Here is a 26,940-nt window from a genome sequence, read left to right on the forward strand (position 1 = left end):
GTTCGGTGATAGTCTGTACACAAATAAAGGAGAATGTCTCCAGATGTGATATCCCTTCTAACCTGAAATCCAGAAGGTAGTCAGCCTTTGTGTGCAGTTTTAAAACTCATGCCACCGTTTTTTTCCAGGAGCTGCTGCATGACCAGCCCATTCCCAGTTCCCTTGCAGGCTTAGCTGGATCAGCGCCACCAATACTTGCCCAGGAGCTGCTGTGCTCTGACCCCTCCCAGCTCCCTTTTGTCCCTACATGATTGCCGGGAATAATTCTTATTCCAAAACCTAGCCCAAAAAGCCCCTCTCCCTTTCCCAGTGTGCCTTTTTCCCTTAGTACCTTCCCTCCAGCAATTGCAACCCCCAGCCTTCTTTATTGACAAGTCAAGAACCAATTAGGGAACTAGACCTTAGTATCAGCACCTCCCCTTATAGTCAGCAGTCACACAATGGAATGTTCTAAGGTATGATTATCTGTTTGGCTTGACTCTTTTGTCTTTTTTCTGTTCTGTAGCACTTTGAACTCCACCCATCCAAGAGAATCATAGCCTATAAGGTATAAATATCATGTGTGTGTCAGCCACAGCTCACAGTCCCAGATGATCATTCTTCCACAACTCCACCACTTAAGATCACTCAGCCTAACCATAAACATGAAGATCAGAAATGCCGGTAAGTACCCTGTACCCTGTACCCTAAGGAGAGATGGGTGTTTAGCATCCCTCATTTATCTGTGAATTCTGTCTCTCTAGCTAGCTAGCTATCTCTGTCTAGCTTCCTTCCTTTTTTCCTTCCTTCCTTCCTTCCTTCCTTCCTTCCTTCCTTTCTTCTTATCATTTATTTATTTGGGACAGAGTCTCACCATGCAGCTCTGAGTGTCCTGGAAAATTTTATTTAGACCACATTGGCTTCAAATTTACAGAGATGTTCTTACTTCAGCCCCAGAGTGCTGGCATTAAAGGTACAAGCCATCATGCTAAGCTCTATTGAATTTATGGAATCCTCCCTTCCCTACTTTATTCTTGGTTTCCCATCGCATGATACATGCTGGTGTCTCTGACTACTGTTCAACAGCTCTGCAGTGATGACGGTGAGCAGTCAAGCTTCATGCCTAGGACTGAACAGCATGACCTGCTGAATCTGGGAGGCTTAGAACTCCAGGCCATAGTGCTGACAGGCACATCTGGGATGTGAGGCTGGGGCACGGAGATGGGTACCTCCCAAAGGTAGGGATGGCATCCTTGTTTCCTCTCTGCTCCCCCACTCCAGGCTGATTTGATCATTAATAGACAGCTATCTAGATAAGCCATTACTAGTTCAGAGATCTCCCTCTTCGAAGATCCTCTTCAAAAATTTTTTGTCAACTTCAGATACCCATATGGCCACTCTGAAAATCTAGTGTGAGGCACTAGACCCAACTAAAGAAGCTCAAAATCATGATCTTGTGGCACTAGTCATGGCCACCTGGTGGTTCCCCCAGTATCAGCCTCACTCCCTTACTGTTTCTCATTTTTAACTTCTTTGCTCAGTCTCAGAAGGGATCACTTCAAAGCCAAAGTAAAGGAAGGAGTTGGGACACTGTGGCAAGGGATGCCAGGGGTCCCAAAGCCCTCTATAACTTCTCCAGATAGCTACCTTTTAATTATAAAAACAGTACCTGGAGTAGGGGAGAAGAGCGGGAACAAGGATGCTATCCCTACCCTTGGCACCCATCTCTGTGGCTCCAGCAGCACATCCCAGATGTGCCTGTCAGCACAGTAGCCTGGAGTCCTGAGCCTCCAAGATTCAGAGGGTCATAAGGTTCACAGTCCTAGGCATGAAGCTTGACTGCTCACCTTCATCATTGTAAGGTATATGTACAAGTGAGGATCCTACTATATAGCAAGGGCTTGAGGGTCGGAGGTATTATGGATAGAGTCTGGCTGTTTGTGCCCTAAAATTTCACCTACAGGAAACCTTATGTGCTGGCCTCCTCTTCTCTTCTCTTCTCTTCTCTTCTCTTCTCTTCTCTTCTCTTCTCTTCTCTTCTTCTTCCTCTCTCTCTTTCCTCTTCTCCTCTTCTTCTCCCTCTTCCTCCCTCTCTCCTCTCTTATTCTATCACTCTCCTCTACTTCATCTCTCATTCTATAAGAATATCACCCAAGTCACCCATGGCCAGATCTGACAAGATCTGACTTCATCTAGATTATTTTTGACAATTGTTGATTATTATTGTTGCTGAGTGTGTGTGTATGTGTGTGTGCGTGTGTTGCATGTTTATGAGTTGTGTGGGTTCCAATGCCCATGAGAGTTGCACACGGAAGTGAGAACAAGATAAGTGAGTGTCTCCCTGTTGCCTTCTATTGCATTGCCTTGAGACAAGATCTGTCAATGAACCCAGTGCTTGCTGTTTTGATTACTCTAGCTGGCCAGCAAGCTTTTCAGATCCTTATGTCTCTATTCAAAATCTAGGTTATAGATGTGCAAGGTCATGCCTGGCTTTTTCCATAGGCTCTGTGGATTTACATTCAAGTCTTGCTGCTTGAAAAATAAGTTCTGACTCCACTGAGCATCTCTCTAGCCCCTTAGATTACTTTAGGCAGATAATTGCAAGTCACCCAAATATCACACAGATTAAAAACAATACTCTGATGTTTTTTGACTACTACATGGTTTTGAGTGTGTCCCCTAAATGTTTATGTCATAAAATCTTAGTTGATAAATGATAAAGTGACTCAGGGTAGCACCTATAAGCTGTTTTAAAGCATGAAGACCGAGCCATTTTACAGGAAATGATGTCAGTGCATGGCAGCAATGACAGAAAAAAAGCAGGTTGCCTCTCATGACCTCTCTTTCCAAAATATCCACACAGAGCTGAAGAAACATAGTCCTGTCTAAAGGCTGCTGTGTGGCCTGTGACTTTCCAGCCTCTATGACCTTGAGCCAGAATTCATTGTCTGATTATAAAAACTACCAAGCCTCAAGCAAGTTGTTCGGCCATGGAAAAATCAAATGCTATGAGTATTAATGTCCTTGTGCTCTTGAACTTTCTGTAAGTCATTATGAGTCACTGAGGGTTGTGGATCCTGACACCTCAGAGCACAGGAGAAGCCATGCAGCTCCTGGTAAGAGTGGGTCCAGTAAATCATGAACATAAATTAGTTTACCAAAGTGTCTCTAATTCAGTTCCAGATTCAATAAAATTCTACTCTGAAACTTTTAAGTGTGGCTCTGGGGCCAAAGAGATAGTTTAGTGTGTAAAATGTTTGTTGTTCAAGTATGAGTGCCTGAGTTAATACTCAGAACCCATGTAAAGCCAGGACTGTAATTTACTCCCAGGACTCCCATGAAAAGACTGAGAGAAACTTCAAGAAGCTTAAGAACCAGCAGCCTGGAATGCACAGCAGGCAACAGGAGACCCTATCTCAAAAAAGGCAGGAAGTAAAGGCTAACACCAGAGATTGTCCTCTGAACGTCACTCTTCTGCAATATTTTCACACATATTCACATACATGAATGGGTACATAGAAAGGTTTTCTTTTTATGTATTTATTAAACATGGGGCTGTTGAGATGTCTCAGCACATAAAAGTGACTGTAAGCAAGCTTTCACTTGGCCTGAGTTCCATTGGCAAAACCCATGTAAAGGTAGAGAGACCTGACTCCATGATGTCCACCCACTTCCTTTCACATCCTCGTGCTCCTCCCCTCACTGTGTGTGTGTGTGTGTGCCTGCCAACCTATGTGTGTGTGGCACACACACACACATATAATAATAATAATAATAATAATAATAATAATAATAATAATAATAATAATAACTATAAGGAAGTAAAAACATTTTAAACATGATTCTACTGAACACCTTACTAGGAAAGCTGTTGACAAACTCTCCAATAGGGAAACACTGCCCAGTCTTTCCCTCACCTACACATAAGGAACCTCTAAGCACCAGCTGTTCCTTGATAGCTAACTGACCATCTCATTATGGACCTATCAAAACTTCCCTCTATATACTATATGCTCAGTCTACATCAAGGTCTTCATTGTTTTCAGGCTTACTATAACAGCTCCAGTTGGAAACACACTCTTCTCTTTCTCTGCTATCTACTACACTGAAGCCTGATCAGGATCATGGTGTCTGGAATCTTCTGGAAGGATAGTCCAGAAAAACTCTAAGGCACCTCTAAACTTCAAACTAATCCTGCCTTTCCTGTTCAATTCCCAGGGTCTCCCTCATAACCATAGACCTAGCATCTCTAAGTGAAATCTTTCTTTCTATTTGCAGACTTCACAAACTTCCCCCTCTTCCCAGCATTCTGCATTTCCTATGTATTAGCCCACACCAGAACCACATCTAGAATCAGTCACAAAAGCCATTCAGAATCACCACTGGCCACCAAGGTCCTGGTTATGTGTCCTTGACTCTGATCATCACTAGCTGCTCTGCTGTGCACATTCTGACTCTCTCTCTCTCTCTCTCTCTCTCTCTCTCTCTCTCTCTCTCTCTCTCTCATACTTCTCAGGTGCTGTCTTTATTGCAGTATTCCTGTTTATACTTGAAGGAGTTACAGGAGCTCAAGAATCCCCAACTTTCTCAGACCCTGGCTCATGTCAGTGCAATCCCAAGTGTGATGGCAGATTTTACAACACCTCAGAGGAGTGTTGTGTTGATGACACCATCCTGCCCTTTAAGAGGATTAACCTCTGTGGCCCTAGATGCTTCTACTGGCCCTGCTTTGAGCTCTGCTGTCCTGAGTCCTATAGCCACAAGAAGAAATTTATTGTCAAGCTGAAAGTTCAGGGAGAGAGATCCCATTGCAATTCATCCCCTATCTCCAGGGAATGTGAAAGGTGAGTACCCTCTTCCTGTCTGTGTATAGGGTTAAATATGAAAATGGAAAAGAGGGATGTGTGAGTATATCTCTTTAAGAAAACCCTTGCCCCCTACTCTTGTTGCTAACAAACTCTCGGGTTCTTTTATTCATTCCCTTCTCTGATTCTTCAATTTGCTTTCTCCTTTGTAGCAAAAAAGATTTTTCATGGAGAAGATATTGAAAAAAAACTAACTTTCTCTTATGAGATAAAGTAGTGCCCAAGTAGGCTTCAGGATCTATGCAATCACCAACCAAAATGAAGGCTGAGTGCTGGGTTGTAAACACAATGTTTATACAGCTTCTTCTAAGGCTCAGGAAACATTCTAAAGAGACCAGGCTGTTGGCAAGCTCAGTCTTACTTCAGTTGACTGTGGGAGATCAAGCCTGTCAACAGCCAAGCATGGGAGAAGGCAAGTCTCACGGGGGTTCCCTCTCTCCCTACTTAATTAACTACTGGGACATGAGTTAAAACCTATGCCATATCACCAAAGGGGGAAAAACATTGTCCCTTCCCCACAATACCTCAGCTGTCAATAGCTTCTCAGCCTGGGGTGGTGCCTCAAGTATCCCCATATCCGATATATACTGGAATTTTGACTGATTTGAACTTGTCTAGGTCTTGTGTAAGCAATCACAGTTGCTATGAAATGATGTGTGCTTCAGCCACATCATATCTGGAAGCCAGGATTTCATGGCTCTCCTCCCTAACCTCTTGCATTCTTACTACACACTGTTCCAATATGCTCCCTGAGCCTTGGTTGGGGATGTTGATGCAGAAGATCCATCCATAGCTGGGGATTCACAGTCACTTGCTTTCGGCATGTGGACCAGTTAATAGCCTCTAACAACCATTACCTACTGCAAAAAGAAGTGTCCATCATTGAGGTTGAGAGCAGATATGTATGAGTATAAATTAAAGTATTAAGAAGGTAATTTGAGTACTAGAGAGAAGTCTCTATAACTAGGAACGCCCATTGTTCTTCCAAATAATCTGAGGTACATCCTCAACACACAGTCTTGCAACTGTCTGTATCTTCAGTCCCAGGTTGCCCTCTTCTGGCTTCTGCAGGCATTGCATATGCATGGTGCACTGGCATATGAGAGCAAAACACACACACATAAAAAATGAAGATTAAAAAGTTAAATATGTTAAACAAGAGCTTTTGACAGCAGGAACATTTATTAAAATGGCACTTGTGAATTACAAACACACACACTGGGGTCTATGTTTGACAGCTTGTTGTGTTTCTCATTTTTATTTTCTAAGTCAGTGTACAGTATAATAAATGTCATTTGGGCATTTTCAAACAATGTGTTTTACTATATTCACATGGTCTGTCACCTTCACTTTTACTTTCATGTCACACTTGTGCTTCCCCATATGCATATACACACACAAACACACACACACACACACACACACACACACACACACACATCTTCCTTCTAGTCATGTGTGTTTGCCTGTGTTTTGGGAATCTCAACTCTAATTCTTCTTCCCTGGACAGCCTTGAGAGTCTGCTTTTTTCTGCAAGAAAGTTCCTGAATGTTCTCACTTGAAGAATGGACACCTGAAGAACTGGAGTGCAGTGATATTTGTCTTGTTACAATGTTCACTTAAATATTGTTCACTTAAGCATGTGTCAGAATGCTCTCCCATAACTTTCTAAAATTATTGTATTTCAATGAAACTAAACATAAATGTACTCACTCCAGAGTCCAGGAGACCACAAAAAAGGCAGCTACATACAAGTCAGGCATGTGACCCTCACAAAAATTCAAGCTGTGGGGCATATGTAGTAATTTTCTACAAATGACCCCTCCTGGATGCCCAGGAGGCTCCAGACCTGAACAAAAATCTAGGAAAAGGGAAAGGATCAAGATCCACAGGATACTCTCAATTTTATAGAAGCAACAAACTATGGTTGAGAGAAAAGACTCTCAACCAGTCAAGATGTCTGCAGTTCTGCCGTGAGCTCCGGAGCTACACCTCCTGTGAGTGGTCACCAGGCTGGACTTGGCCTTTTAGTAATACAGCTGCCTTTGAGTCCTCCCTGTCCTGTCAGTAACCCCTTGCCCACACTCTTGTCCTTACAACCCAAATAAACTGATTAGTTAAAAAGTTGTACCATTGTTAAACTGTTACGTAAACCCTCAGTTCCTCATGTAAGGTGAGTACATGTTTGTGGCACAACTCCCCAGGAAAATCACACATCTGGCATCTCAGAATTGTCAAAGTATATCTGTTGCCTGATTTGTGAAGCTGTGTGTTTTGTTTGGCAGCTCAAGCTGACTGATACAGTGACTTACTAACTGCTGTGTAGAATGAGAGAAGGATTATATGATTATAGTTAGTAGAGATCACAAGCCACCAGTGTTAGCACAGGTGGAGGGATGTTTGCTCCTAGGTGTTGTGGTTTGAATACTGTTAATGTTCTTGTCCATGTGAAGACATGGCTATGAAGTGGCCTGACACTTGGCTGTATCCATTAGAGTCACAGAGTGGCCTGATACAGTTGCTTTGTGAACAGCAAGCCTTTCTGGGAGGCCAGAACAGCTCCTGATGTCAGAAAACAAGCTCTACTTCTCACTTTCAAATTGATTGCAATTGGTAATGATAGAAATGTCTTCAGTCAAGTGAAGCATGATTCTGAAAGATTACCAAAGGTTAGTTAGGTCCCCAAGTCAGGTCAAGCATATAGACAGACATGGTCAAGTGCTTCTGCTTTCTGACTCATGAATGCAAACCAAAACCTTGATCTCATGTGTCAGTGTAAAATGATAACTCTGAGCTGTCAAGATAGCTTAGTGGGTAAAGGCACTTGCTACTAAGCCGGATGACCTGAGTTCAGTTCTCAGAACCTACATGATGGAAGGAGAGATCTGATTCACTCATACCTCCATGTACTTACCCTGGCATACAAATAAGTAAATATCATTTTTAAAAAGCCAATAATAATTCTGTCTTTCAAGATATAAGAAATGTCTTTACTGAAATCTGTTCATGAGAATCCATGGCCCAGAGGCTCAGATTTTAGTTATAGTGATAACATGTTTTGCCATGGAAAAGTCTACATGAATATTCAGTGCATTAGGAAACTATCTAGACCAATGCCCAGTTCCACCATGTATTTGGCAAGGAGCCCATGTGGGTGCTTGGGAAGGGATAAAACCAGGCATGTGAAAATTAAATCATTGTGCGGAAAACACAATAGGTACCCTTTTCATGTGATTCACCAAGAAGCAATATTACAACATGAGGTGACTCAAGCCACAAATGGTGAGATTCTGGAGTGACTACACTGCTATTGTCTGATATATCCTACATCAACTTATGCCTAATGGCAATCCCAGTGTTTATAATTCAATTGCAGAATAGTAGAAACAGACACTACCATAGAATAGAAGTATTTAACCAAGGAGAAAGAGACTGACCTTCTTGGAGATTTTAGGGTAAGAGAATGACAGCCCTATCAAGCCAGATTTAGCCACCCATTCTCATAGTCCAATTAAAGATACAAGGAAGGATGGAAAGCAGGCTCATTCAGTGAAATTGCATTGGGAAGAACAAGGAAGGACAGTCTCTATCTATCTGTCTATCTAGCACTCATCTATCTGTCATCTTTTTCATGAACACATGACATATTCAGAGTCTTAACATGGAGTTTAGGTTTATATAGATGACCACAATGTCCATAGTTAAGCCATCCTGGGTCAAGGTATTGTCCCACTCATCACCATTGTCATGGCTTCATTCTCTCCTACAAAATGATCTGACAAGTTGTCAAAATTGTATAAAATCTCTGCTGAAGGATAGTTACCCTTCTGATTGGTTTCCTTCTTCCAGCATGATATCCCTGCAGAAATTCTAATTTCTTTGGAACCATTGTTGCAATAGTCTCATAGCCAAAAAGAGGGGCACAAATGTCTCTAAATTCTGTCTAACCCATTTTTAGAAGTTCTTTCACTTAAGAGAACAGCCTCTAAAAAGAACTTCCAATGGCATCTGTATTATCATAATATAAAGAGCCATTTAAACATTTGCACCCATAGGAACCTCTCAAAATAATAGCTCTGTAAGAGTGAATTGCTAAAAGGTTGAATCATGCCTCACTGGATACACTCAGTTCAGAATAAATGGAAACACAACTGCCTTCTGGTGTCCTAACATCATCTTCCCTATAAAGGGTGCCCAAGTTAACTGCTGAGCATGCGAGACATAATTGAAAATTACTCTAGAAGAATTTTCCATCCTGCCTTAGGACTCTTGTACCTAGAGCCATGACCTATTGATGTTTGCCCCACCACCAAGGAGCTTTGTGCTTCAGATCTTTCCTCTCCTACCATGCTGTTAGAACAGACCTTTATAACTCAAGCTAGCACTCATGCCACACTAGACAGACTCTGAAACTCTCTCCCCAAAACCATTTTGTTCAAGCATTGGACTCCAGGTTTTATGTTTCAGGACTTTAGTTCTCACCATGGAAAGGGGGATCCACACTTGGCTTATATTTATACCAATTTTACAAAAGCCTTTTGCGATGAAGTCCCACTACCCTTTCAATAAAAACAAAAGAAAAGAAAAACAGGGTTATCACTCCTATAATTGTGTGCCTCCACAAAAATAGGGCTATGAAGTTCTTATACTAAGTTGTGCTCCATCATAGAAAATGCTATTCAATTTTCCCAGCAAATTATTCCACACCTTTATGCAATTATGCTATACAAATTTCCTTTATAGTTGGAGATTTCTCATACAGTTGCAATGGTGGCCAACACACCAAAGGACACTATACACATAGGATGTGAGACACTATAATTCTTCGTCTCTACACTTGCTGTTCACTAGAGCAGCCAAGTTCACCTGTTTTTATTCGCCAAGTCTCCTGTGTTTCACACGAAACTCCAGAGGTGTTTTCTAACAGACCTGTTAGTTCTCTAAGACATCCCTAAATTACATTGAGATTCCTACTCTCAATCTCCACATCAGACATACAATTTTGAGAGTTTTAAATTCTGGATATGCCTGATATTTACCATGTTTCTGTAGCTCTGAAAATCTTGGAAGTCCTCACTAAGCCTTGGGCATTTCAGTAAAAACATGAAACATTCATCACCTCAGCCATAAAACTCAAAGTAGCTCAATAAAAGCATGTAAATTAAAACCCTACAAATCCACTCTTCTTGCCATAAACTCACACACTTTTGATCATACCTGCTTGAAATAATCAGGAAACTTGAAAAGAGTTAATAATTTTATTTTGTTAAGTACTTTGCCTAAAAGACATAAGACTCTGTTTCACTGTGGTGCTGAGGATAACACTCAACACTTCATGGACCATGGGCAAGTGTTCTCTACTACTGACTCACAACCACCACCCCATACATGTCATTTTAAATTCTGTCACAACAAAGTTTTACAAATACATTCTTCTCAAGGAAATCTATTTTAAATAGGATTACCTTAATATAAGAAAAATCACATCAATTATTTAAAATCAAGAGAATTTAAATGAGGAATAGTTTATATAGTCAACTGGGAAGCTACACATAGACTGATTGGCAACAATGATGAGTCATAGCAACTTCTTTACAGAGAAGGAAAGGGAAGGGAACAGATACAGAGGGGTGTTCAAAACTGAAGGAAGGCTCAGTGATGAAGGATGAGATATAAAGAATGACTGCTCTGGCCTACATCTAAGGAGATGGAGTTTCATCTACTACTAGATGTGCTCAAAAAGGCAGGATTGGGGCAAAAGACATGGACATTTTTTCCCTCCTTGCGCATTCCAAAATTTTGCTTATGTCCTCAGTTTGCTAAATTGACTTGAAGCTAGCTGACATTAGGACCAGAGAAACATTCAGCAGGAGTAAGCTTACCAATTAGGGAACAAAAATGAAAAATATCAGAGTGATTTTCAACTCCCCCCACCAACCCCACACTTGACTAATTCTGTGTCACTGGATATCATGAATCTTACACAAATACAAAACACACATATAAATGTCATTGTACTTACTCAGAACCCTGGGAAGTGTAGTCTCTTTAAATGACCTGGATCCGATTCTATTCCACTAAATGTGCTATTTATCTTTGCTGTGGAAGTTGCCTGAAATAAAGGAGTACTCTCACTTGAAAACTGAATCTCCATCCAAATCAGCTGGAAGAACCAATTCCTCTTAACACTGTATACTTGCAGCAAGCAAAATCTAAATTCTAAATAGTCACAAACCCAGCAGGTCGTTGCCTGTTAACTAAAAATCATAGCAGTGATAAAGGTCTCTGGAACTTCTCCAGGCAGCCCACAGTTCTTTAGAATTAAGGAGTGCCAGGAATCGAAGCGAGACTTGCAATCCATCATGTTTATATAGCTCAGAAAATCAAAAAACTTTTGAGAAACGATCATAAGTTGCCATTAAAACACTGAGAAAGGAAGCACTGGGCAGCTCTGATTGTGCCACTTCAGACTCACATCCCAGTTCACTGGTCCAAGTCATTAATTGAACTCTTCCCCATCCTTGCTGAAAGGGCTGATGAGACAGATTTAACCTGTTCTTTCCCCAGATCTTTCAATAATCCCACACTCTTTTTCTGCCTAGCTGGAATGCATCCTAAAGCAAGATGAAGTGGAGCCTGCTAACACAAGTCCCTAGTAAGGGCAAGTGAGTGTGAAATAGCATTGCTGAGAAACAGCTCCTTCTCTCATCCATCCCTACCAGCAGCCTATTTTGTTCCAGTGGTCATGGTGGTCCAGACATCCATCAACATTCTTAAGCAATTGAAGGAAAACATTGTGTTGATAACATAGAAATTAAGATCCTGCAGAAGCCTTTACTATCTTCTTACAGAAACTGGGGTCAGCTGTAAATAGAGCCATATCAGACCCTGAAAACAAATAGTCATTGATAGAGATCTTGGCATTTGAAAATGTAAATACTTAATGTAAGAGAGCAATCATACCACTGAAAACATGAGGAGCCCTGATAGATGACTAGATAAGAGAGACAATTGGTGTTGGTTCTCAGGAGCATCATGCTAATATCATAAGGCAAATTGCAGCTAGAAGTTTTAGGAATCGAAATATCTGATGTTTAATTGTGGTGAATTTGAGCATTTCCAAAGAAATGGTAAGGCTAAAAGAAATATTCAGAGCTCAAAGTAGCAGATACATTGATGCTGGAGAATACAGTATTATAGATGAGAACAAGCAGATTTTGGTTGCAATTAAACACAAAGGCTTCCAGGGTATCAAAGCTACTGTGGAAAGGGAAAACATTGATCTAAAGATCAGACAGAGCCTGGACAACACATAGACTGGACAGGCAACACAGAGACTGGGCAACAAATGCTATAACTAGTGTTTTTAAGACTAACCATTTTTCCTTGGGCTCCAAACAGGAATTTTTCACCCCAATTCAACAAGAAGAAATTGCCCTACTCCCTTAAGTTGGTATGGATGCTGTAGTCATTTGATGTGGTGTGGTTGTTATCATCTAGGGTGGTAGGTTGTTACTGGATATGATCAGAGAAGAAACAAACTAAAGTTTAAATCAGGAATCTCCTCATGTATTTGAAATGGTAGAAAACACAGCAGTGGTCACTATACACATAACAGTGTTAGTCACTACAATGTTCTTTCTCTCTATGCTTCCTACTCATCGTAGCAGCCAGGTTTACTTGTTTTAGTATACCAAAGTCTCAAGACTCCCAAGGTGGTTTTAACAGACCAGTTTAGTTCTTTATGTGCTCTTAAGTTTCATTGAGAGTCCTAGCTTCAATGTCCACATGAGACTTATAATTTTCAGAGTTTTAAACTCTGGATAAGCTCCATATTCACCATATTTCAGTAGCTATGCAAATCCTGAGAGTTCTTACCAAGCCATGAGTGTTTCAGTAAAACATAATCTATCACCTCAGCCATGAAATTTGTCCTTTATGGTATGAATGCCACTATTTTTTATCATACTGGCTTGAAGTGACCAGGAAGGCTCTAAGCAGTTAATATTTTGATTACTTTGTCTGCAAATCATATGATTCTTTACTATTTCCCTCTGGTACCAAGGTTAACACCAAGGACTTCATGCATCTTAGGCTATTGCTCTACCACTAACATCCCCTACCCTACAAACATTATTTAAGTTCTGTTATAACAAAGATTTACAAAGTTATTTCTATCAAAGCATCTACTTAACCACAGTTACCTTATATAAGTAAAATCATATAAAGTGTTTAAAATCAAGAGACTTTAAGATGAAGAATTGTTTATGATGTTGATTGAGAAGATACACATAGATTGGTGACAATGGGAAATCACAGCAACTCCTTTGCAGAGAAGCAAAAGGAATGGAAAGAACAGGAAGTGATTAAGAAGAGAAAAAGAAGGGGTGTGGAGAACCCAGGCAGGCTCATTAAACGGTAGAACAGACTGTGGCCTGAGTCTAAGGGGATGGAGTTTCATCTGCTACTAGATGTGCTGAACAAGGTAGGAATAGGGCAAAAGAAGAAAGAAATGATATTTTCCTTTTTTGTATGTCCTCCCTTAGCTGAATCCAGTCAAAGCTAGCTCACATTGTGTGTCACAGCAGGAAACTCGGTAAGGCAGAGCAGCTCCAGAGTCTCCCTGGAACCCAGGTAGCCACCCAAGACAGTAGGCGGCTCTCTGCTCCCTACTAGATTCCTGGCCTGGAACACATGCCATACTTCCCACAACATTGAAACCAGAGAAACATCTGGTAGGTTTAAGATAACAACTTATGGATAAGAAAAACAAAAAAGAGCAGAGTGATTGCCACCTCTTCCCTGCAGCCCCACACTTGCTCACATGGGTGTACCCAGGAGATCACGTGTCCCACATTTACACATCAAGGTACTCACTCAGAACCCCTTTGGGAAGTTCTTTACTTGGATCCAATTTTATTTCACTAAAACTGGGGTTTATCTTGGTTATAAAAGTTGTCTGAAATAAAAGAGTATACTCCACTGCAAACTGAATCTCCACACGATTCCACTGGAAGAAGAAATTACTCTTACCACTGCATTTTGCTGCAAGCAAAGTTAAAGCTAAATCATCAACCCAGGAAATAGATGCCTACTAATCAAAAAACACAGCAGTGACAAAGACCCTTGTAATTTGTCAAGGCAGTCATGTCAACTCTTGATCAAAAAGATGTGCCAGGAACAGAAGCCAGACTTGTAGCTCACCATGTTTAGGTAGCTCTGCAAATCCAAAGAGAGTCATTGTGAAAAGGCTGTCCTTAACACTTTGAGAAAGGAAGCCTTGGACATCTCTGATTCAGCCGCTTTATATGCACATCCGATTTCACTGGTCTAAATCACCAATTGCATTCTTTCTGATCCACACTGGTGAGGCTAGCAAGACAGAAGTACATTGTTCTTTCTCCAAATCTCCCAATAATTCCCCACACTTATTCTGCCTACATGCTATGGAGCCCAAAGCCAGATGGAGTAGAGCCTAGGAAACACAGCTCCCAAAGTAAAGAGCAGTGACTTAAAGTAGGTTTGCTGAGAACCAGCTCCTGCCATTCATCCCTACCACCCTGCTACCCACCAATGATCATGCAAGCCCAGTCATCCATAAGCATGCTTGAAGTTGTTGAAGAAAAGCATAGTGTTAACGAGAGAGAAATTAACCTATTTCCAAGGCTAGGGTAGATGATGCAGGAGGTATAATATAGGTATTTTATTTAAAACCAAGCATTCAGCATTCACTTATTCTCAGAAACTTGACCAGTTGTGGTCTCTGTTTCAACCTTAGTTCACTACAAAGAGAATGTCATTTGATGAGGGCTCAGAGCTGCTGCAATCAATACCAATAAAGATAAAAGCTTAAAAAGCAGTTGATGTCCATAGCAAAATATAGTAGCCGGTTCTTATCCAGGGTCTAAGGCCTCCTCATCAATGGGCTTTTGTCCTGAAAGACCCCAAAAGGGGACCCTCACCCAAGTCCAGACCTGCACTGAAGAATGAAAAATTATAAAAATCATTTTTATAGAATATATACATATATAGATGCCTTTTAAGTTCTTTTAGGGACATGGAAAATTTTCTCTTTTAAAAAAACAATTAACTCTCAGGTGAATAATCTTGCTGCGGCTGTTTGTCTAGCTGCCCTGGCTCTGAAGAATGAAAAATTATAAAAATCATTTTTATAGAATATATACATATATAGATGCCTTTTAAGTTCTTTTAGGGACATGGAAAATTTTCTCTGAAACAAGCCAGGCCAGGTCCAGGAACTGGCTGTAAGGAGTGAAAGTCATTCAGGTGGTAAAAACACAATGACAGGACTGTGACTTTATAGCTGGAGCTAGTGAGAATACAAGGTAGGGCAGTGACTTGGTGAAACCACATTTTTGAGAAAATGATTGTACTGGGTAATTTTCATGGCCTTTTAGGGTGGGTTTCTTTGGAATGTATCACTATTCTTATGTTATGTATCCTTGGCAACTCCTCACCCCCTCCCCACTCCCCTGGTTTGTGGTTTTGCTCTTTAAAAGACCCCATACCCATCACTCAGTGCCAAACCTTGCTTGCTCTTGCAAGAGAGCTTGCGGTTTGACCGCTGGCCTATTTCCCTAATAAAGCCTCTGCCATTTGCATCCAGGTAGGTGTCTTGCGAGAGTTCTTGGGTGGCTGTGATTTCCCAAGACTTGAGTAAGGGTCTCCCTAATTTGGGGGTCTTCAGCACAAACCCAAGGACACACGAGAAACCATCTTGATGCAATTGCAGAGGAGGTTTAATGATGAGGGCCCTCGGGCTGGAACATATTTCACGCAGGAGATAGAGATTCCGACCCAAGACCCAGGAAACTTGGGATATTTATCGGTAGGGGGTTGGGGAGAGCGGGAAAATTTGGCGCAGTTACATATGATTGGTTGCACTTTCACGCGGCTACACATGATTGGATATTTCAAACATCAGCAACTTGCAGAACTGGCAGAACTTGCAGAACCTCGGACCTCCCAGAAAGGGAGGGAGAGAGAAGTAAACACCAGATAGCCCATTACTCACTTGGGCTTGTTTGGACGCCCTTGCATGCCTTTATTTTTGGTCACCCTGCCCCTGCAGGGACTTAATATTTTATTATGACTAAATTTAACAAATTGTTGGTGGTTTTTGCTGACCATGAATTTTTTGTTATTGTTTCAACACTGCTTTCAAATTTTATTTTCACAGTCCCAGATTTGATGTGATCAAAATACATTGTATACATGAATAAATTTTTCAAAGAATAAATTAAAATATGTTTTTTAAAAAAAAAAAACATAATGAGTAAAGAATCCACCATGACTCATCCATTCTGAAAACTGAAGTAAGAAGTTGTATTCCTGTCTAGGCAGCAGAGCAAGGTCTCAAAGACATAAGGGCTGAAGCTCCTGGCTTTGACGCATATCTACAGCTGCTCAAGATAATTCCTGTGTTTCATCTTATTTCATCATGCCTGGTGCATTCATGTGTGTCGCTTGCTTCTCTATACCCCACTCTCTTCTTTTAAGAGGTTCATACAATACATTTTGATCCTACTCAGCCCACCTCTAACTCCTCCCAGATCCATCACTCAATCAACTTTGTGTTCTGTTTTATAAAAGCCAGCAAGTCCAGCTTTGCTACTCATATATTCTTACATGTATGGTTATTCATAGGAGTGAGACTGACTTACCAGTGGCCACACCTTCAAATAAGGTGGGTTCTATCTCTCCCATCAGCTACCAATTGCCTACAGCTACTCAGCTAAGAGGCAAGCTTCAAGCCCACATTCCTTCTGTGTGCTGAGATTTTGTCTGGCTTCAGCTTATGCAGATCCGTTTTGCTTTTTTTTCCCTTTTAGTTAGAAAGGTCCTGAGTCTCAGGAAGACTGTCACCAGGAATTTCTGCTTGTGGGCCAGCTCCCTGATCTCTAGCCACCCTCCCTAACTTCACACTCAGTCTTACAAACTTCCCCTGTGACATTTTGGAGAAAGATCCAAGATTTCAAGTGTACTTCTCAGGCTCACTGGAGTGGCCACAGTGTGAGCTTGTTTTACAAACAACTTAGGTCTGTCATGAGCTCCTATGAAGAGACTTTTAGGTACTCGGGCATCCACTGGGAACCTCAACATCTGAGGGATTTGTAAACACACTCTGAGCACTGGGGACCTGCATCTCTTCATCCAAATGATTTACTTTCTCACTCAGGGATTGCTCTCCATCGGAATGCCATGTATCCAGGATCATAGGAGCAACAAAAACTGGAATTGATTTTTTAAAAAAGAGCACAAAGTTCAGGGAGAAGGGATGGGGCATGAATCTGGGAAGAATTTGAGGAAGGGATGAAAAATGATCTAAATACATTGTAAGAAATTCTCAAATAACTAATAACAACTTTAAAATGTGATAATAAATCTGTCTGGCTTATTTTGTTTGGCATAGTATCATCAATATTTATCATGTTGGAACAAAACCAGAATGTCTATGTCTGAATAACATTCTACATATAGACCGGCCACATTCACTTCTCTATCCTTCCTTTGATGCACACGTGGGTTGCTTCCGCTTTGGGTGCTGCTCCTTTCAGTTGTATTTGCTGTATGTTCACAACTGCAGCTGCTGAGTCACACAATAATTCTACAACGTTTCTGAAAAACCGCTACATTCTTCTCAGAGCCACTGAGCAGTGTCAGAGTTACAGTAGCAAGGTGCATGCATGGCTTTCAACTTCTTGAAAAACTTCTCAGTTGATCTTCCTTTTCTTTCCTAAACAATTCTAGTTGAGTCTGAAGTCCTTAGAGCTTTGTTTTCTCTGGGATCTGTAGATTGGATATATTTTCTCAGGTTACTGACCACTTGTGTATATTCATTGTATAAATATCTATTTGGATCTTTGTCTAATTTGATATTCGAATGTTTCTTTTGATGATTTTAGGTGCTATCTTCTAGGTATTAATTTCTTACATGATTTTTATTTTTAGATAAAGCCTCACTATGTAGCCCTGGCTGGACTGGAGCTTGCTAGACCAGGCTGGCCTCCAACTCACAGAAATTGATCTGCTGGATTAAATGGTGGTCACTGTGCCAGGCTTTTAACTAATCTTTAATTTATATGTATCCTTTCCCATTCTGTGGATTATCTATCTAAACACATTTTTATATCATGTGGTCAGGACGTTTAAAGCACGTTTCCTAACATCTAAAGTAATACTATGTACTATGTACCTTTATACTCAAAACAGCACAACCACCCTGCCTAGTATTTTTGAGTCGCATTTTAGAAACTGGTCACTAGATGGCACTAGAACACCGATCAGAGAATGGGGTAACCTCATGCAAGCAAATGTAAGAGAGTATGTGTATGCACTACATTAATTTGACTAAAAAGTTATTGATGTTGTTGCTTTACTGTCACTATTTCATTTTGACATGACTATTACGGGGCTTTTGCTGCAGGACAGCTGAGTTAGAGGCTGTGCAGGGACCTCCCGTTAATAGGAATCTTGTCTCTGGGGCTTGAGTTGTTGTGTTTCTCTCCCCCTTCCTCTCTCTCTGTTATTTTATTTATTTACATTTCAAATGTTGCCTCCTTCCCTTCCCGGTCTCCCCTTTGCCTCTAGAGGGATCTCCTCTACCCATCCACCCACTCCCACCTCATCCCTCTAGCATCCCCTTTCTCTGGGGCATCAAGCCTCCACAGGGCCAAGACCCTTCGCTCCCACCAATGCCAGATGAGGCAGTCCTCTGCTACATACGTAGCTAAAGTCTTGGACTTACCTATGTATACTCTTTGGTTGGTGGTTTACTACCTGGGAGCTCTGGGGTCTTGTTGGTTGATACTGTTGTTCTTCCTATGGGGTTGCAATCCCCTTCAGCTCCTCCATTCCTTCCCCTAACTCTTCCACTGGGGTCCCTGAGCTCAGTCCAATAATTGACTGTGAGTATCTGCATCTATATTAGTCAGATGCTGGCAGAGCATCTCAGAGGACAGCTACACCAGGCTCCTGTCAGCAAGTGCTTCTTGGCATAAGTAATAGTGTCCGGGATTTGGTGTTTGCAGATGGGATGGATCCCTGGGTGGGGAGGTCTCTGGATGGCCTTTCCTTCGGTCTCTGCTTTTTTCCCTGTGTTTCCTAGACAGGAACAATTCCGGGTTAAAATTTTTGAGATGTCTCCATCTCTCTGTCACAGACTCCCCAAACCACAACCCGCCTCACTGAGCAGCATCCCTGTGGCTAAGCTACATTCTCACTGTGAGGCAAGAAGGCAGGAACCAATGGGGATCCAGTCGTGCAAAGGGATTCCTGTTGTCTGCCGCTCTCCTCGCTCTGCAGCAGCCCAGTGCCGAGTTGTAGACAGAATGATCCAGAGCAGACACAGGGATGAGATATGCACATGGACCTTGAGGCCACGGCTCTCCTAGAGAGGCTCAGTCTCACTGGCTGTGAAGCCACGAGCATGTAGGCTGTCCACTTCACAGGGGAACGCGTCCATAGTGTCCACAGGACATGCCTGACTAGATAGTTATTTTTGGCTTGGTGAAATTGCGCTTTGTAGTGTAAAATATGGCTAGGGGGTGATTGGCCTAGTGGGATGGGGGAAAGGAAAGGAAACTATTGGGGGCTTTTACAATTATGTGGCTTATATTGCACTGACATTATGATGATGTCACTGCTCAGGCAAGCAGGCTTGTGAGTGCGTAAAGATGGCTCAAGTTATTTGGAGCTACTTGCATGATCGTCAACAGGTGGTCAGTCTTCACTTCTGCTGATTCCATACATCTGTCCTCAAGTTCCAGAACCTCCCAAAGTGCTGTTCGCGGGCACTTCAGTCAAAATATATCTAGGTAGTTTCTAGTTTCTGGCCATTATGAATAAAGCTACAATGGAAATGGTTGAGCAAGTGTCCTTGTGGTGTGGTGGAGGGTCCTTGGTGTATATGCCCAAACTAGGTCTTGAGGTAAATGGAGTTCCAATTTTTTGAGGGACTGCAGTATTAAATTCCATTGTGGCTGTACAAGTTTACACTCCCACTGGCAATGGAGTAGCGTTCCCCTTGCTCTACATTCTCACCAGCATCAGCTGTCACTTGCATTTTTGATCTTAGCCATGCTGACAGGAGTATAAGTTATTTTCACTTGCATTTCCCTGATAGCTAAGGATGATGAACATTCCTTTGTCTCTTAGGACATATGAATCTCGCTGGGAAGAGTAAATAGAATAAGTTTTGTGAGTATACTGGGGTAAGTGGGGATGGGAACGATGGGATCAGGTGGAAGATGCAAAAGGAGAGAATACTAGGAGAGACAACAGAAACAGGGGCACTTGAGAGACCATGTAAAAACCTAGTGTAGTGAAAACTCCCTGGAATCTACAAGTGTGATCCTAACCAACTCTCCTTGTAATTGATACAAGGCTTCTAGTAGTGGACCTGGGACATCAATCCAGCCATAAAGCCTGCCTGCAAGGGGCAATGATAGGGCAGAACTTCTGGGAATGGTCAACTCATGACTGGTCCAATTTGAGGTCTGGGTCCACGCCACAAGAGGGATCCCATGCCTGACACTGCCTGGTTGACCAGGAATGGTTAGCCAGGAACCAGAAGCGAGCTCAAAGACCCGTGAGAAAATCAAACATTACTGACAAAAAAAAAAAAATGTCAATGAAATAATTTCTAATCATATTCTGCTCTACTCATAGATCAATTGTTATTAGACAGAAGTCATTTAGCAAGGATGGAAGTGGGTGCAGAGATTCACAGCCAAACACCAGGCAGAGTCAGAGGAACACCACAGAAGAGGGGCCAGAGGGGTCGACACACCGTGAGAATAGCCTACACTGAATCATCTAAGTAGGGCTCATACAGGCTCACAGAGACATAAGCAACAAACATAGACCCTGTATGGGTCTGAGCAAGATTTTCTACATATACCTTAGAGTTGTGTAGCTTGGTGTTCTTATGGGTTCCAACAATGAGAGTGGGGGTGTCTCTGACATTTTTGCCTGTGCTTGGGACCCTTTACCTCCTACTGACTTGCCACATCCAGAAGATAGGAGGGTTTGTGCCCAGTCTTATATGTTCAGTGGATATCCCTGCGCTCTCTCTCTCTCTCTCTCTCTCTCTCTCTCTCTCTCTCTCTCTCTCTCTCTTTCTCTCTCTCTCTCTGAAGCAAAACTTCTATGTTGATATGTGGGAGAGGTTAGATAGGAGGAGAGACTGAGGGGGTGATGGGCGAGGAAGCTGTGGTTGATATGTAATGTGTGAGAGAAGAACAGAAGTTAAAAAATAAACTGGAGCCTTCCCTACTGAGACCTGTCCAAACAAGGTGAATGGATGGGGGCAGAGGGGGTGGGAGTCACAGTATATTCACGAACCACTCAGAGAAGAAACAAGGGAGAAGCCTTGTACTGACGATTAAATAATCAAAGTCTTTAAGCAAGACAATTCTATTTATTTTAATAATTGCTTCTCACTGCAGAAAACACTTTCCATCATTTTGAAGATAAATCTTTATCTATGTAAATCAGATAGTCATAAGGAAATCTGTATCATGACCCTGTAATACAAGCATGTTGAATTGTTGACCAGGTTCCCAGAAAAATCCCAGCATGAGTTGTCAGGAAAGCACCGGCAAGTCTAGTGTGCTGGAGGTATGCCTGATTGTGGCACTGTGCCAGATCAACTGTGACTAGAATGAACAACAGAAATGCATGGGAACTCTACCTCTGCTTGGCACCAGACACCGCACCCATCACAGAGTAGAACTGAGCCTTTGTTCTCAGACCTCACCCTCTGTCTTAGTATTTCCATTGTTCCCCAGTCCCATAGGGCACTGAACTGGGATCAGAAGACCTGGAAGAGAGAACTGGAGGACAGGGGACACAAAGAACGAGTGGCTTGTCTATAGGCTGATCAAATCGCTGATTTTACTTTTTCACACAGAGGTTATATACACAAAAAGGCAGGATTTGGGGAAGGGGATGACACAAGAGTGTAGGTGTTCAGGGGGAGTACAGATATCTCCCAGAATAAAGTGTCAGTTGGGTGAAGGTTCAGGGGACAGTTCACTATGACTCCACCTATGATTCACTTGTCCTTATCTAAGTTGGTACTATCCACCAAGGCTACCCAAGGTCTATGACTATCCACAAGACCTATGACTACTTGTTCCTATCCAGGCTGGTAAATTTCCACCAAAGCTGCCTGTTTACAATATCTTATAGTTATCTGTTTCAGTATTTTTTCCACAGAGACCTAAGACTGTGTTAGCAGGCTGACTTAGGCCTATGGCTGATTTTAGGCCATCAGCGCATAAGCAAAGCTGCCCCTGACATCTCCCACCTTCTCCAAGTATAAAAGGACTGTGGTGATTGCAATTTTGCAAAGGCGGGGATAGAGGCCTGACCTCCAGTAATTAAAGGGGACCTTGTAATGGCTCCAGTCCTCCTGTCCTTGTTCAGTGAGGCGTGAGAGCTATATCCACCCTGATGTCTTTTTGCTGGAGAGGGGATACTTTTGACATCAACCCCTATGCAGTCAGGCTTGTCCCTCAGGGAACCCAGAAAGATATTTTTAAGTTGTATATTTCCTTGCAGTGCTTAGGCTCGCAACCTAGGCAAGAATTTAGATTGGCAGTCAGAGGGGGTTCTGGGTGGCCCCTCTCTACTTGGTCTAGGTGTGGGAGTCCCCTCTTTTAGGTTGGTGGAGATGTGTTTTGGGAGCACCCTGGATAGAGTAACGACCTCATCTTGAGTCTCGTGGTCCTCCATAGCTAACTTATGATAATGTATCTGAATAGGTTTTGCTATCAAATCATCTATCTGTTGTTTCACAAAATTAGTAAACCTATTTAGGACCCAGGGACCAAAAGAAATAAGCAAAAATAACCCAATTAATGGTCTCAAAATGTAAAATAGGGTTGACAACCATGGAGAGGTTGAAAGCCAATTCTTGTACCAGCTCTCATCTCTTTCTCTCTCTATCTTTTCTCGAGGCCTTCTCTGACCCTTTTCATGCTCTCTTTAACCATCCCTGTCTTGTCTATGTAAAAGCAACATTTTTCTTTAAGGGCTGTACACAGTCCAGAGCTGTACACAGTCTTTTCTACTGTAAAAGAGTAAATCAACTACAATAAAGTCCTTTGCATCTTTTGGAGATCACTTCAGACAGCAAAATGAGGGATTTCTTCAGATTAATGATGTCAATCTCTAGCTGTTTGATGTCCTTGTCACTGGCCTGTCGAAGGTCTGAGTAGTGTAAGTCTGGAGGCCAGCATCAGGATTAGAATTTCCAACAACAAACACCATGGTTGATTCATTTTTACCTGGAAAGGAAAAAGAAGGGAAATCTCAGGGAGATTTCTCTTCCCTGGATGTTAATTGTTATTCTTCTTATTTATAATTGGGCCTGGCTTTGTGGGGGTATCTATTTCATTAATCTTTTTGGCAGCCATTTAGCTGCACCTTCTTTGGTATCAAACAGGCATATCAGTCCTCGGCCCCCATATGAGAACTGGGTCTGGGCTATTCTGTTTAAGGGTAAGAGGGTCCTTCTACATATCTGTGGCATAGTTTTTATTGGCCTCAGCATGCCAGTGGCAATCAGCATCAGGTTTGCCATAAGCTTTCAGATTTAGAAGATTGAGAATGAACAAGGCATGTTGGAGAATATTTCTGGACAACTCTTTTTGGGGGTGTAGCTCCCCCTTTTTGTATAAAAAGTCAAGTTTTTAGAGTTCTTAGTAAAACCAGGGCAAAAGTGCCAGCAGCCACTTCTCCTACACTCAGAGAGTCATGAAGACACTATTTTAAAGTTCCACAATATCTGTTTTACAATACCTTGTCCTTGAAGATTACAAGGAATTTCAGTAACATGGGTAATACCAAATTGTCAATAAAACATCTCAAATGTCTGACTGCAACAGTCAGTTTTGTGAAGAAACACTATGACCAAGGTAACTCTGATGAAGGCTAACATTTAATTGAGGCTGGCTTATAGTTTCAGAGGTTTAGTCTATTATCATTAAGGCAGGAAGCAAGGCAGCTGGTAAGCAGACATGGTTCTGGAGGACCCAAGGGTTCTACATCTTGATCTAAGGCATCCAGGAGGAGACTGGATATGTTTTACATTGGGCATAGCTTGAGCATTTAAGAACTAAAAGCCTTGCCTCCAAAGTGATGTACTTCCTCTAACAAGGACATACCTTCTCCAATCATGTGTTTATGTGAAAAGTTCAGGAATGTTTTTCCAAGGCCTTTACCTTTCCTACACATCATACCAGGGAATTCCCTTCATGTTCTTGCTTTCGTGTGCATCTACTTCTCATAGTTGGTGCAATTCCTTCTATAAGACTAACTTATGAGGAGAACATTCTGCCTTCTTTTCCACCCACAGGTCACAGTTAAGTTCACAGCTTTCTAACATAGACTCTCACTCAATCACACTTTGTCTTCTTTTTCTTCCTCTCTAGTTCAGTGAATGTTGAAATTTTATTTATTCATGTACCCATTTATTCAGTGTAAACATTTCCAGGTTCTTTCTTAGAATGGATAAGCACATACAGCCATGCCTTATTTAGGTTTTTTGTTTGTTTGTTTGTTTCCATGAAATACCATGACCAAAAAGCAAGATAGGAAGAGAAAGATTTATTCTACTTACACTTCCACATTGCTGTTCATCACCAAAAGTCAGGAACTAACACAGGACAGGAGACTGGACGCAGGAGCTGATGCAGAGGTCATAAAGAAGTGCTACTTACTGGTTTATTTCCAAATAGCTGTCTCAGCCTGCTTTCTTACAGATCCCAGGGCCACCAGCCCAGGGATGACCCACCCACAATGGGCTTGGCCCTCCCACATTGATCATTAATCAGAAAATGTCTTACAGCTGGATCTCATGTATTTATTTTCTCAACTCATACCTCTCTGATGACTCTAGCTTGTGTAGAGTTGACAAGAAACCAGCCAATATCTCAGAGAGCTAGGCCAAGTGGTACTACTGTGGTGCTTTAAATAATAATGTCCCCCATAGTCTCATATATTTGAATGCTTAATCATCAGGAAGTCATCAGCACTATTGAGAAGGATTAACATGAACAGGAGGCATGGCCTTGTTGAGAGGAAATGTGTCACTGGAGGTGGGCTTTGAGATTTCAAAGGTCTACAACAGGCTCATTTTCTGTGTTTTTTTCTGACCTCTCTGACCTAATAGCTCAACTTCATGCAGAAAGTGAATGTCCAGAGCCTAAGATGTCACACACCTTGCAATCACATGAATGTCCTCATTATGTGTGTATGATACAAGCCTTGAAGTAATGTTACTGTGGTCCTCCATGGGGGCCCATGTTCTCCACTGACTGTTGCTGACAACTAGACTATACCCAAGCCAGGCTACAAACTCAAATTCCTCTAATTCAGCCGCCAGACCCTTCTCCCAAGGCCAGTATATCTTGCCATTAAATAATGAATCCTTGAGGAATTTGCTTTTTGGCTGTAATGTAAACTTTTTCTGGCAGAAATAAGTGATATGGTCAAAGATCACAGAAACAAAGAGGTCATCATCTTAAGTGGAACCCCCTTACCAGAATTTGGGCCAACAACAACATCAATCAATGTTGTTGATCATTTATGTCCTGGAAATGTTCTGAAACAATAGCAGTCTTTACTGTAGGCTCCGATCTTGAATGGCCTATCCCATATAACCTAGTCATTCAGCACTGAACATTTATAGAGCTCACAAATAGTTTACAAGATGCTTAAGTACCTCCTATCCTTGGCATTGGGTCCATGGTAGAATATTGTCACTATGAAATCTCTGGTTTCTGGTGGCCACTCCAGGATGGCATCATCCTTTCTGCTATAGAAGAGGAAAGCTAGTCTCATGTAGCTAGAGTTCTTGGAGGATCTTCTGCCATAGTGGAATAAGGGCACACCAAACCATATCCCTATGAATTGTAGGATCAAGGATTAAGAAGTTTGTACCTTTATTATGAAGGATTTGAGGGATGTTCTATATTGTCCCAATCCCCACATGACAGAAGGTTTCTCACAGAGTAATGCCATTCAGATAAATAACTTCACCTAACTTTTAAGAGTCTCCTTTTATGTCCTGGAAATGATAGTAATTTTTTTGTCCTTTTCTAAGCACAAATTTTTTAACTATGGTTAAAATTTTCATAAAAGACCTCCACTCCTTAGCTCTCATCAAAGACACTTTGCTTGCAGTAGATGGTGATGAATAAAGACCCACAACTGGTCATCATATAGAAAAAGAGACTGTGAAATGTTAAGTCCTGAATGAGACATTTCTATCACACACACACACACACACACACACACACACACACACACACACACACCTCTAACCAAGGCTAAGGGATCATCACAGAAGAAGAGAGTGGAAAAGTTATACAAGCCAGAGGTGGTAGGTGACTACAACAAAATGGTATCTTCTGGGCATCATATGGCAGATGCACACATGAACTCACAGCCATTGTGGCATCATTCACAAACCTGAGAAAGTTCAAGACAGACAAAACTGAAATATGGAGAAGGGGAATGGGCATGAAGCTCCACCACTACCTGAAGAGCTGTTGGCAACTAATAGCTTCTAGGGGAGGGAGAATCCATTTACTCTAATAATATAGTTCCTGGTATGTTAACCATGCTATATGAGACAGTCCAACACCTAAACCACTTGGGCATCACACACTGGACTCAATGGCTTAAAAAGACATAAAGGTGGCTGTGTCAGGAGGTGGGGATGGATGTAGAAGTATTTGAAAGGGCTGAATATGGTCAAATACATATTAGGAAATTATTATAGAACACTACTTTATTTTTTATTGGATATTTTATTTACATTTCAGATGCCATCCCCTTTCCCCATTTCCCCTCCCTAGAAAACCCCTATCCCATGCCCCCTTTTCCTTTTTGCTTTTATACAATTTTTTAAAATGTTAATCATTTTATAAGGCTTTATAAGTTTGGTAATTCTCAATCAGAAGTGTAACCCAATACCCAACCTAGATATATAAACTATCTTTGACTGGTGGAGACACGTGAACATCTGCTTCCATGCCCCCCTCTTTTTCTCTCTCTCATCACC

At 41.7% G+C, this 26,940-nt stretch overlaps 1 protein-coding gene across 1 annotated transcript; it reads left to right on the plus strand.

Annotated features, from left to right (window-relative positions):
• The first annotated feature begins 644 nt into the window (after positions 1-644).
• On the plus strand, positions 645-19,258 carry LOC117714826 (insulin growth factor-like family member). Its single transcript, XM_034511509.3, has 3 exons — positions 645-663; positions 4,496-4,823; positions 19,027-19,258. Exons 1-3 carry the CDS (start codon positions 645-647, stop codon positions 19,256-19,258), a joined length of 579 nt encoding a protein of 192 aa, XP_034367400.3.
• Positions 19,259-26,940: the final 7,682 nt, after the last annotated feature.

The sequence above is a fragment of the Arvicanthis niloticus genome, chromosome 1, assembly GCF_011762505.2.
Source record: "Arvicanthis niloticus isolate mArvNil1 chromosome 1, mArvNil1.pat.X, whole genome shotgun sequence".
NCBI lineage: Eukaryota > Metazoa > Chordata > Mammalia > Rodentia > Muridae > Arvicanthis > Arvicanthis niloticus.